This window comes from Cylas formicarius, unplaced genomic scaffold (assembly GCF_029955315.1).
Source record: "Cylas formicarius isolate icCylForm1 unplaced genomic scaffold, icCylForm1.1 PGA_scaffold_10__41_contigs__length_53128322, whole genome shotgun sequence".
Lineage (NCBI taxonomy): Eukaryota > Metazoa > Arthropoda > Insecta > Coleoptera > Brentidae > Cylas > Cylas formicarius.
Window position 1 is genome coordinate 43,661,506 of NW_026844214.1, and position 14,223 is coordinate 43,675,728.

Here is a 14,223-nt window from a genome sequence, read left to right on the forward strand (position 1 = left end):
AATACTAATAACGAATACTAGAAAAATGTGTAATTTCACCTAAATTGAATTAAAATTAATTAAAATTGAATCGAATTAAAATTTCTCTTCATTCTAGCCCACCTGTGTCATTAACGATGGCTCTATCACCGGCAAGGTACGGCCACAGTTTGCTGCCCCCCATGCAGCAGCCTGCCCTACCCCCTACCAGGGAGCCGAGTCCGAAGGATAACAGCGACAACGATGGTAAGTTGCAGAGGGCTCAAATATAAATATAAATAATAAATAAAATTGTAAATGAGAAAATTACAAATTGGTAAAATATCAAGACAAAGAAAAATGGGATGTTTTTTGATTCAAGGTTTTTTGGTGTAGATTGGGATAGGTGCCGATATGATTCCACAGAAAATGTTTTAAATTATTTTTAAATCGAATCTGCAAATATGTTACATTTCAAATAAACGAAGTTAAATGAGACCGTGCTGCATTTCGTTGAAGCATGGAAAAATCACTGCTACTGTATATATTTATTTTCTGGCAACGCCACAGATTGTTAGTAATCAACTTAAATTGAATTTTGTGTTAATTTTTCCGCTGTGGTTGTAAGTTTGGACATAATCTTTTAAACAAAATATTTTTTATAAAATCACCACTGTGTAAAATTCTCCCGCATCTATGGGTTAGTTGGTACCTAAACCGTTTTTTGGATAATATTTTGCCACATAAGTCAGATATTTTGAACTCCTTTCATTTCCTCTAGTCTTTTTCTTCTGGTTTATAATCAACAACTCATTTGAAATATTGCCACAAAAATCGTCCAAATTTGTCAAACGCGACGATGAAACTAATTAACTATGTATACATTACTATTTATTATACATACTACCAACAATTTATACAACCGCTCGATTTATATCGGTTCATTTTTTATATTTCCGCGCTTTTTGACTCACTGGACACGGGGCGGTGCTTCGCCTTCTATAGAGCATAGTGTCTTCTCGCATTAGGAGTCAAATATTCCAGCCGTCTTCCCGAGAGGCGGCATCCATGATCACGCTCTGATTCTATTCTCTTCATTTTTTAAATTTAATTTTTTTCTTTTCTCTTATTAATTTAGCCCATCTAGCAATAGTTTTCTCAGTCATTTTTCTTTCTTTCTTGCGTTGAGTCGTCTATCCCAAGAGATGACCCGGCTGTTGTCGCGACAGTTATGTTCAATTGTGAAACTTTTTTTACGTCAATGAATCATAAAATAAAGGTTATTAACAACTTCAATCATCAATTAAATCAAAAGTAATTTTATTACGTGCCTTAAGATACCAGTTAAATACATTTAAAAAAACATTTTAATGTTACTTTTGTATTTGTATCGCGCGTGCGCCGTCGCGTCGTTCTGGGAACTAAATGGGATCGATATTTTTATTGGGATTCCCCAAATCGCTAAGTATCGCATTCAGATATTCCTAGAAGAGGGTTACAGATAAATTGAACATCACAAACGCATAACAATTTATTATAAAATGCATATTATTATTAAATAATGATAGATAACACTTTACAATTGGAAGATGTTATTTAAAACATTTTTTGACTAGTCAATTAATAAGTGGTCAATTGACTAGCCCGTACACTATAAACACCCTCTGGATGTTCTCACCCGGAATTACCCTATTGTTTTCATTTGAATTACTTGCTTGAAAAATAACTCATTTCCCCTTAAAATGGCCGACGAAACTTTATAAATGCGTGAGGGTGACGGATATTATCATTTCTTAAATAGAATTAGGATTTTGGTCCATTTCTTTCCAAAACTAACACTCCCTAATCGTTTTTTTTATTTGGTATTCGATAATAAACGATATCCAGTTAAGAATCATTTTCCCTTAAAAAAACATCTAACGATTTTCGAAAGGGCACGTTAATTTTTCTCTGTCTACGGTCGACAAACGTGGCCCGAAAGCCATGGGCGTTCGGCGTCTCTCGTCTAACGGGAGAAGCTTTAGAATTATTAAAAGTTCTCGATGAAATTTCCCGTCCTTTAAATCGATGCAAATTCCGTCAGGGTTATACGGGCACAAGCCGCCGGTCGTAGAAAGGGGTAGTTTTAATCTGGAAAGGATTAAGGCGTAAGTGACGGTGAGTTACTAATTATCCTTCGGGGAAAATGGCGGAGATTTTGGCATTTAGTTTAGTCGTTCGACTGGCACGCAGATTAACCGATACGCGAGAGAAAACTAAAATCCGCTGCCGGATCCGCGAAATTGTTTCCTTGCGTTTCGACGCCGCCGGCGTTCGTAATTTTCCAAGCTGATAATGTACAGGGTGTTTCTTAAGTGTGTACCTTACCGAAATTCGTGAGGTGGTTCTAAATGTTTCATGTATATGTATAGATCGATCCAGAGATGTTTTGCTTTCTAAAGTTTAAAAAAATATTTTTATCTTATCTGCATTAGGTTAATAGAAATTTGCGAACAATATTAGGATTGTGGAATTAACCGGTCAATTTTATTTGTGTCAATTCACTGAATTTAACGAAATAATTTTAGAAATAAGGTACTTACGGCAAACAAGGAACGGCGGCTAATAAGGCCCCCCAGCCAAAACTCGAAACCTACGCTTCTTTTTTAAACGTTTCGTTGTTTCTACTAACTTATCTGAATTCCACATCCCAAAGAAATACCGCGAATTTTGCACGTCTGTCAAAAAATCAGTTGTACTCTGAACGACGCCCGGTATTGACCCGTGATCATTAAAATTATCCTCGAATTGAACGTGAATATTTTTTTTTTAGTTCCTTGAGTTCTACGTTTTTGGAAGACTTTGGGCTAATAAGGCCCACTGATTTTTCGGTTAATAAGGCCCCAAGTGGACCTTATTAGACGATACTGTAAAATATTCTTTCTTTTATTTAGTTCTCCATCCGATCGAGCGAATTGGACTACAGAACACCTTCAAGCTGCCATTAACGCAGTAATAGATAATGAATTGTTCCAAAGATTAGCTGCTCAAAGATATGGAATACCCAGAACTCTTAGAAACCATCTAAGATTTAGCGTTCTAAATAAAAAAAAATAGGACGATTCAGTGCATTAACTGCCGATCAAAGAAAACAATTGATATGTGTCGGAGGAGCCGACTTTGACTGGAATCTGTTTGAATAAAGGAAGAAAAACCTACTGTCAATCTAAGAAAGTGGGTTTTTAAGTAGTTATCTGCAGTTTTAATGTAGATTTCAGTCCGGTAAGTTATGACAATGCAGGTTTTGACTATAATCTGCTCGAAATCAAGAGCGAAAACCAATTATTTGTACCAACAAGAGGAGATTCTGACTAAGATCTTATCGAAATCGGCAACTATTTGACTCAGAAAGGGGGTTTTATATTGATATCTAATGATATATAAAGGTTTGCGTTACTCTAATGCCCGAAGAAGCCGATTTTGACAAGTATATGAAAATATATATCAGACACCAAATTTGATGCTTCCTAAGAAGTCGCTGGTAAGGATTGGCTCTATGGGTTTTTGAAGCGCGTTTTTGTCTAGGCGCAAGGAGCAACAAATGAACCCAGCCCGTGCCCAAAAATTTAATAAATTTATGGTGGGTGATCACTTTAATAAATTAGCTAACATTTTTAATGAAATGAATTTGCACCAAAATCCACACAACGTTTTCAATATGGACGAAGACTATTCATCATCAACAGCTTGTTATTGGGCAAAAAGGTGCCAGACGTGTTCACTTAGTTGCACCTGAGCACGCAGAAAACGTGAGCATTATTGGATGTTGTAATGCTTTGAGGAATAGTATTCCATCTATGGTCATATTGATATTTAAGATTAAAGCCTGAATTTTAAGAAAACCTTCCGCCATGTGCCCTAGTTGATATGGCCGAAAAGGGTAGCATGACCAATGATCTTTTTATTGGTTTCCTAAGGCAATCAATATAGTTACAAGGGTCCATACACTATCTCGCTAGTTTCTGATGGGGCTGCTCGTCACCTAGACATTTACATAACCGAGTTGAATATAAGCGTGGGACCAAGAAGTTTTCAGGTTTTGGGAGGCACACTCAGACCGTCGTTGGTGCAAATCTAGTTTTGGCAAAATTCTGTCTAAAGTTTGGCTCAGATGCATGACCCCAGAGAACATCTTAAGCGGTCTTCGAGCGACAGACTTGTATCCACATGATCCTACTGTAATTCCTGAATCAGCTTTTGCCATATCACCAGCAACTGAACGTCCTTACGCTGAGGAATATGATGGAAACAAAGTTAATGCTAATAATGTTAACAACGAGTCTAATAATTGTAACGATAATATTATTGATATTAATATGCAATCCCGCGATAATTCAGACGACTCTGAATATGACATTCCACTTAGTATGTTAAAAAATATCTAAGGAAAAGTCTAAAAATATAAAATCCAAAACGATGAAAGGTATAAAATACCTGTCAAGACCGATAATACGATCTCAGATAAGACTCAAGAAGAAAGTGAAGATCTGAATAAGTATTTTAAACAACTTGTTCCTACACCGCAACTGTACGAATTGAAAGAAAATAAGAGTTTAATAAGAGTGTCTTGTAGCACTTGGTGTCACGAAGTATGTATTGGCTTCACAAAAGACGACAAAGACGACTATATCTGTACAGGTTGTGATTAGATTGATTTTTTTTTCTTTAAGGGGGTTTAATTTGCGTTATTGTTATAAAAATGCTTTTATTTTGTTGGTTTATTTAGTTCGAAGAAATATGTTTTGCGCAAACTTGGTATTTTAGGATTTATAACTGTGTCTATAAAAAAATAACCAAATTTACATTACCTATTTTAGCCTGGTTTTTGGTGGGCCTTTATAATCGACCCCAATTTTTGTTGTGGGCTTTATTAGTCAAATGTTCGGATAAGAAAGCCCAATGACAGTTTTTTTTTAAGTGTGTTAAATATTTCACAAGCCTTTAAGACTGAACGTATGCCTGTAGTTTCATTTATGAGAGTCTGAATTAAGATAATATTTGTATTTCCTTATTTGGTCTTGTGTTTGCCAAATAAAGCAATTTCTTATTAACTGGGCCTTATTTGCCGCAAGTACCTTACCATGAAATTTATTTTTTACTTATTTATATTTACTTATCTATTGGGTATTGCTCGAAGAGGGTTATATTAAATATATATTATAAAATACGTATTATTATTAAATTTTTGACTAGTCAATTAAAATGTGGTCAATTGACCGGTCAATTAAGAAGTGGTCAATTGACCAAAGTCAATTGACCGGTCCCAACGCTAAACAATAACCAGTGCCCCACAGTCCAGCATCGAAGATGGAAGGTCGTCTGAAAGAACGTGCCACTCGTGTTAGCGAAACTTTAAGAAGCATTTCAGGACAACAGTTAAGGTTTTTTCAGAGTAGCGAAGCATCTGAACAATATAAATACAAAGTAAGAGAAGCATAACTGTTAAATAAATCATGTAAAACTTGTTTTTTTTCAGAATTTATAGAACATTTTTGTGTTTAATTCACTTACACCTGGGATAACAGTTAATTTGGTAAAATTTAACTTTTATTTAAGTGAACTGACAGTACGAAGGTTCTAATTACTCCTTAATTATATGGCAATATTAATTATTCTTCTTAGCGGTTTTTACTTTGTTAATTCGTACCTAAATATTCGAATTCGTAAAATCCAGTGGTCCGCTCGCGGCATCCAATAGTACATTATGCAACAAGTGTGGTAAACAGCAAACGAGCCGAGTGCTTAATGAACGAGTGACTTAAAAAGTTTACCAAACCTGTTAAAATATAATATAATAATAATAATAATATTTATTGCCAAAAATTCTTTTACATAAAAAAATGTTACAGTAAAGTACATTCAGTGGGAAATATCTCTGACAAGACTAATACAAGAAAACAGTAGAAATTTAAAAACTAGTATATTATATTAAGTAAATCTGACAACAAAAAATACTGAAAATTATTTTAGAGTTTCTGAAATGTTCACTCGGTTTCTGAAAAATGTTCTTATAATAACCATAATAAGAGTGGGAGAAAACCTTATAAAGGGGGCAAATACTGCCCGTATATAGGTTGGCCCTAAAATAAATTACGACTATTTACTATAACTTTCAACTACTTATTATTGCTTGGGATTTGCACCTCTCCGATTATACACAATATATTAATCTTTTGTTTTTTAATTTTACAAAAATATATAGATATTTTCAATATTATTTTTACATTTTATTTATTCGATTGTAGCACTTCTGTTTTCTTTAACTTTTTTTAAGCACATTTTTGTAGATATTGAGATTCTTCAGTGTTCATACTATAGTTTTTCTACTAACGTTTATTTTTTTCAAAACAACAATACATTCAGTGATATGACAGTCAGAATGGACAAACGTCAAAATTCAAGCCGTAGAAAATATCTCTGACAATATCCTATTGCTGCCAAACTCATGCGGTAATATCCCGGAAATGCCCGCTGTGTACTAAGACTAAAACACGAAAACAGGCCCTAGTAGAAATTTAAAAAATAATATGTATTAAATAAATCGGACAACAAAAAATACTGAAAATTATTTTAGGGTTTCTGAAATGTTCATTAGGTTTCTGAAATATTTTCTTATAATAACCCTAATTAGAGTGGGCGAAAATCTTAGAAAACACCTGGTGATAAAATAAGCAATAGTAATCGCATCTCTCGCTGCACGATTGATAGTTTAACAAAAGCCCTGTTTAGCAAGTCTAAGTTTATTAAAATGTATTAAGTTTTTTTAGAGTTATCGATACCTATTTTCTTTTTTCTTTTCCTTTTAGAGATAGACTTAAGAGCATTAGATAAAAAAGATTTGAATTTGATTCAGCCTTAAAGTAGTACTCACTGTAATTGTGGTTAATATAAGAAAATTCAGATAGTAAACAGCTTTCAAAGTTCTAATACGCGTCCGCGAAACAGGAAACAGACGTTATTAATTGACACTTTCCTCACGCTAGATCGGTGTATTATTGGGCCATTTTAGAGAGGCAGGTAGAGAACAGTATATTATGTAACAAGTGTAGTAAACGGCATTTGAGTCAAGAGTTTATTTGGTACAAGCACAGCGAGTTTCTAAAAAACGGGTGACTTAAAAAGCTTACCAAACGCGTTGCATAGTATACTTTTTCTACGACCGTTCGTTTTTGGGTACATTTTTGCAAAACAACACGAATACATTCACTGACATGACAGTCAGAGTTGACAAACTTCAAAATTCACGCAGTGCTGTAAAATGTTCGAAAACATCCCATTGCTCCCAAATCCCTTTCTGTAAAATCCCGGAAATGTCCGAAGTGACTCGGATTCGTGGGAAAGGAAACTGACGCGGTAAAGTTTTTACACACCGGTCTAGCGTGTGGGAAGTGTCACTTTATCACGTCAGTTTCGTTTCCCACGGATCTGAGCCACTTCGGGCATTTCGCACGGGCTTGGCAGCTATCGGATGTTTTCGGAGATCTTTTGCACGCTTTGAATTTTGACGTCTGTATTCGTGTTGTTTTATGAAAATGTACCCACAAACTAACGGTCGTAGAAAAAATACAATATGCAACACGTTCGGTAAACTCTTTAACTCACTCGTATGTTAAACACTCGCTCCGCTCCTGAGTCAAATGCCGTTTACCGCACTTGTTGCATAATATACTATTACAGACAGGAGTAGAAAAATATCTTCAATTGCTTCAGACAGCGCCTCAGTCGGTTTATATTCCAAATACATTCGGGATCGACTCTACAAAAATAGCTATTATCATTATATTCAAAATAGTAGTATAACTGTAGCCCTAGGCGGCAAAGTGACATTTTTTGATATTGAAAGTAAAAAAGGAAGTTAAATGAAACGTGTAAGAGTGTAGACATTTCTTGAAGCATGAAAAAATCATTGCTGCAATTTATATTTACTTTCTATCAACCCCACATATTTTTGGAAATCAACTCGCTTTTTTGTGTTAATAATTTGTCAAATAAATACACTTTCCATCATATCTTTAAATATTATTCTGCTGTGGTCTATATTTTTGTCAAATGAAATGTTTGTATTTTGTATTGTATGTTTGTATTTTTTTCCGAAAACTGCACCGAATTAATGACTCTATACTACATTTCGCATCATTTTAAACCTTGCGAAAAAAAAGCAACAACAACGTTTAAAAACGGCATGTACCGATATATCAATAATATTATTTTGTCATTTTCTCAACGCCTACTACACTAAAACATTGAAAATTTAATAAAAACCTCCGTTTTGTGATTTAAACAATATAGAATCATATTGTGTCGAACATCGTAATAGTGTAGTTTTTTCAAGTACCATGTGAAAAAATCAAGGTGATGCTAATTTCGCCGAACCGAAACGTCATTCTTAAAACTTCTCAACGCCTTCTTCTAGAGTTTAAAATCGGGACAAAAATAAAGTAACCTTTTTTTTATATATCTTTAAATAACACCAGAAAAAAAAACAAATCCGCATTTTGTTTTGTGATTTTTTTTAGTTTTCTCACCACCATTTTCGTATCTGTTATGGTTTCCAATATATCCATAATAGACATCCTTGAATTGGAAAGACTGTATACGGAACCTAAATGCTTTAGAAACGAATTTTATTTCTTACACCATAATTTATTAAACCATACACTGAAATATTTGACTTAAATAGTATCATTACACCGCCAAAAATGTTACACGGTTTAAGTAAATATTTTTATATTTTACCTCTTCCTATAGTATGTTATAGTGCGGTATTAATAAACTAGTCCATTTAACTTAGACAATATCCGGCTTTTTTGTGTTGTAATAGCGCCGTTTTCTGCTACTATTGATGAGTTAGAGGCGCCATTGCCAATCCGTCAAGAATTGTGATTATTACAGCTGCGGTATCGTGCATATTAATTTCGACAATTTTAATTTCTCAGAAGAAAGTATAGACGTGACTAACGAAGAGGACGACACGCCCTCGTCAGGATGCGGGGTGTCCTCTAGTAGCGGCCCGGTGAGGCCGGAACCGCAACCCGCAAACCTGGCAAGCTTGTACCCTGCCGCCCACGAAACCATATACGAAACGTCTGCCAGACTTCTATTCATGGCCGTCAAGTGGGCTAAAAACTTGCCCAGTTTCGCGAGTTTGCCCTTTCGAGATCAGGTATGAAGTGATTTTCTCGCTTTTCGCTCTAAAAAATACATATTCGTTTTGAACTGAGGTGGATTTTGCTTGATGAAAATCCATTTATCAAAATAAATAAGCATTAAAAGTTCAGATTTTCACGAAATTATATATTTCTACATGATAATTGATCCGACAACACCGGCAAATGTCATTTGATAAAGACACGGTGTTGTCGAAACAATTGCCATGTAAAAATATATAAGTTGTTTATTATTTTGATATATTCGGTTTCTGTACAAAACGAGAATGAAATGGTAGATTTTGTAGGTAATCCTGCTTGAAGAGGCGTGGAGCGAATTATTTCTGCTAAACGCCATCCAATGGTGCATGCCTCTCGACGTTAACGCTAGTCCGCTGTTCAACCCCAACGAGCACACCAAAAACGGAACCTCTGTCTCCGAAATCAGACTTCTCACGGATACCCTGATTCGCTACAAGTCGGTGCACGTGGATCCGGCCGAATTCGCTTGTTTGAAAGCTATCGTTTTGTTCCGAGCCGGTAAGTAGAAGGGAACGGTGAAAATTATCTACAAAGGAATACTTTTTACAAAACTTCTGAATTCCTACTGCGTTGATTTTTGCTGAATCGAACTTGCTGACGTTTCGCCAATCATCCTGTTGGCTTCTTCAGAGCTTGACCGAAACTGGCTCGTATTTTACTCTGTACCTGCTTATATATTGTTTCAGGGGGGCGGAACTAAATGAGGGGAATCAACACCGTCTCGGATGACTGATTCCTATATTGGTGACAGGTAAAGACCTGAGTCGCGGTTAAGATTGTTAAGTTAAATTTGTATAGACTTTCGGATTTTTCGAGTCGCGGTTTGTTAGGTTGTTTGAAAATCACTCATCCGAGACGGTGTTTATGCCCCTCATTTAGCTCCGCCCCCCTCAAATATAAACAGGTACAGAGTAAAATACGAGCCAGTTTCAGTCAAGCTCTGAAGAAGCCAACAGGATGATTGGCGAAACGTCAGCAAGTTCGACTCAGCAAAAACCGACGCAGGAGGAGTCCACAAGTTTTGTAAAAGGTATTACAGTAGCCTGTGGAAGTTTCTTTGAAAAATATCTAAGTTGCGAAGAAATGCTTATTAATTTTCAACGTTAGTTTTGTTTAACAAACTAACTAAAACTATTCCCATCTTTTACAGTTTTTAACGAGATCTTATAAGATTGTTTCAAAAACCATTTTGTGCTTATTGTTACTAATTCTCATCTCATCTTGTACTATTGCATAAATGAGTTGATTTTTTTTTCAGTCTTATTTAATAAATTAACTGCATTATTGAATATATCATTTGCATATTCACAAAGTTAAAATAAGTATAAGTTGCAATATTACAATTAATTACAACATTAATTAATTCATTAATCAAATTCATAACAATTCAATGTTACTGTATACCTAAAACTGACCCTACCAAGCAAACATGCAGGAGTTAATTAAAATATAGTTTTTGGCTTCTCTACAAAATGTCATAGTGACTTTAATTTTGGTAATATATGTGCACGAGAAGTAGAATACTTGTTTGATATACAGAGTATACAATTAATTCAAGTAATTGTTTATTTTTCCCTACAAGCATGTTTTTTAAAAATGTGTAAATATATGGGGATCTTATTTGTTCCTTTGCCTATTAAAAACAAATAATTTCACTTATTATAAAAATTGTTAATGAATCTTGTCAATTGTTTTCACCTCTATATAGGTCATCAAAGTCTAAAAACCATTTCTTTCTGTCAAATGAATAAGAAACATGAAACAATACAAGATACAAAAAATGAGTACAAGAAAAGTAAGTCTAATATAAAATATGTATTTGTATGTACAGTGATGCCAAATAAAACGATCTACTATACTATCTGGAAACCCATAGGAGATACGAAAAGTTTCTTGGACTCTACTGAAGATTTGAAATAATATAATTTTGGTGATACAGGGTGTCGACATCAACTTTGTTATTTTAAACGGAACACCCTGTATATATCGAAATTTTTGGAATCCTTGGTTAAAATAAAGGTCACAGAAATTGAGGGTTATATGTTGTTTTTTTTTTAATTTTTTGATTGCCCCATATAAAATTGTGTTGCGACGCTACTGATCCAGGCATTGCAACGGAAATTTAACCACAGACTAAGAAGATGATGCACTACTCAATCAGTTTGACAGATGCGCCTGAGCTTATACAGGGTGTCCCAAATATTTGGTGCCGTTTTGGCGAATTTAATTTACAAAATCACAAGATTTACAAATGGAACACCCTGTAGGTGTGTAAACAAGATGACTTTATAATTTATCTTATATTTAACTTTTACTTACTTTTTGAGATATTCGAGGTTTAAGATAAAACCAGTATAAATTCTTATTGAATTTAAAGCTGCCCACAATAGGTCACTTGTTGGCAATATTAGGTATTTTTTAAATAACAAAGACACGATACTACTCTTTTAAAGATATAATGCTTCAGATATACGAACAAAACCTATTGCTACAATAAATGGAGATTTTGAGAAAAATCGACTCAATACTTTAACAGATTTAATAAAATTTCAGAATTCATATTTAAAGAAACATTTAACAGTTAATTATGTAGCTTGATTGAAAATACCTAATAAAAAATAAATAATTAAAGTTCATAGGTTAACCAAAAAACTATAACTTAGTTAAAATGCACATAAAATATATACAAACAAAAACTTGAAAACTATGAACTTTTTCAAAATGAATAAGAACTGAAAGTTCAGATTTTCCCGAAATTATTTTTAAAAAACAATAAAACGAAATGTCCTAAATCCCAAAAATCAGGTGTCTACAGGTTGAAATGCGGATCTTGTCCTAAAATTTATTTTGGACAAGCAGGTAGATCCTTCAAGAAACGCATTAACGAACATGAAAGAGCGTTTAAAAACAATAGTTGAAAATTAAATTTATTGAAAGCCATTAATGGTCATTTTTCGGTATATATAGTAGCAGGTAGTTTGTAAATATTACATTGTCGAAACAATTGTCATGTCAATATATATATATATATATATATATATATATATATATATATATATATATATATATATATATATATATATATATATATATATATATATATATATATATATATATATATATATATATATATATATATATATATATATATATATATATATATATATATATATATATATATATATATATATATATATATATATATATGTATATATATATATATATATATATATATATATATATATATATTCTCACGTATTGATTCACGGATGGAAAAATGTGATGACACTATATTCCGGGATATCATCCGTTCGCTCGTTGAACTCCGACTGGAATCCTGCATCCGACTGGAATCCTGCAAATCTTGCATCCGACTGGAATCCTGCAGACGTTTCGCCAAAATCTCACTTGGCATCTTCAATGCTCTTGAAGATGCCAAGTGAGATTTTGGCGAAACGTCTGCAGGATTCCAGTCGGATGCAAGATTTGCAGGATTCCAGTCGGATGCAGGATTCCAGTCGGAGTTCAACGAGCGAACGGATGATATCCCGGAATATAGTGTCATCATATATATATATATATATATATATATATATATATATATATATATATATATATATATATATATATATATATATATATATATATATATATATATATATATATATATATATATATATATATATATATATATATATATATATATATAGTAGTATATATAGTAGGCGATGGCAAAATTCATAATTCTTTCCCTCAACATTATTTAATTTTTAAACATCCTAGCAGTAAAAATGTTTGTTGACATTTTGACCTTAAGTTAACAAATCAGAAATGTTTAAAACTCTGATCTATCATTCTGTTTGCAAGCATTAAAGGGTTTGCTCCCGTTGTAACGTAATTGTGCCATTTTTTTTCTAAACGTGAAAAATTTAGAAATTATTGGCAATTTTTGTTTAAGAAACCAAAGGCCTGAAGGACCCCAGCCAGATCGAAAACCTACAGGATCAGGCCCAGGTAATGCTTTGGCAACATTGCAGAACCCAACTCCCTGGCCAGGTCGCCAGATTCGGTAGACTGCTGCTGATGCTACCTCTGCTCCGACTCGTGCCAGCCTGCAGGATAGAAGCGGTTTTCTTTCACAAAACAATAGGGAACACGCCCATGGAGAAAGTGCTGTGCGACATGTACAAAAATTAGACAGGCGCGACGTTCTGTGTCGTCTTAATGGGCCAAATCTGGGATCCAATAAAGCACGTACCTAGCAAAAATAGGTAATTTGATAAATAATGATGCACCGAATTTTAATAAATGCTCGAGAAAAAGAAATAAAGCTGGCTGCGTGTGTTCGAAAGTTTTCGAAATGATCACAACTAATCTTCGGGCATTGAAGTGAAAATCGCAAACCTGGAAGTTTCCAAGTTGACATTTGTTGGCCCAATAACCCTGAGAGTTCTGCCCATAGCAGTAAATACAAAAAAAGGTTTCATATTGTTTGAGTTTTTATTTTATATTTTTTTACGTTTAAACTGATCGAAATATATCGACTTGCACTGCAACAGGTTTCTACGAATTAGTATTTGAATACGGTTGTTTAAAAAGCGTAAATGAATGTAACTGGTGTAAAAAAAAGTAGAATGTGTAGTTTAGAGTAAATGTACCATTTGTATATAACGTGATGTCCTCAAATGTAAATCTATCTCTATCTAGTCAACAGAACCTCTATATATATGTAACTAGAAATTATTAAAATACGTATAAAAATCTTGCTACGTTTTGATTAATTAAGATTTATTTAACTAGGCAGGGAATACTATGGCGCACCCTTTTGACCGCACGATGGAAACAAATTAAAAAATTGCCTGTGCGGGTAGTTTTCTACTTATTTTAAGGTTCAGTCTGTCTGTTGCCCGTTAGATGGCGCCAGCAGTTGCTCCAAGGAATTGAATATTTTGTTTTTTGCCATCCACACTGTCAAAGAAAAGCGAATTTATCTTTCAAATAACTATTATTGTATTTGAAATCGGTTAAAGACAGAATA

The 14,223-nt window shown here is 33.8% G+C and overlaps 1 protein-coding gene across 1 annotated transcript in view; it reads left to right on the forward strand.

Moving 5' to 3' along the window:
* Window positions 1–13,870, forward strand: part of LOC132706161 (photoreceptor-specific nuclear receptor-like) — a 73,113-nt gene extending 59,243 nt beyond the window's left edge. The window contains exons 6-9 of the mRNA XM_060677334.1: window positions 98–225; window positions 8,934–9,160; window positions 9,452–9,683; window positions 13,144–13,870. Coding sequence (XP_060533317.1) covers window positions 98–225; window positions 8,934–9,160; window positions 9,452–9,683; window positions 13,144–13,382 — 826 coding nt within the window. The 3' untranslated portion in view covers window positions 13,383–13,870. The remainder of the gene's footprint in view (window positions 1–97; window positions 226–8,933; window positions 9,161–9,451; window positions 9,684–13,143) is intronic.
* Window positions 13,871–14,223: the final 353 nt, after the last annotated feature.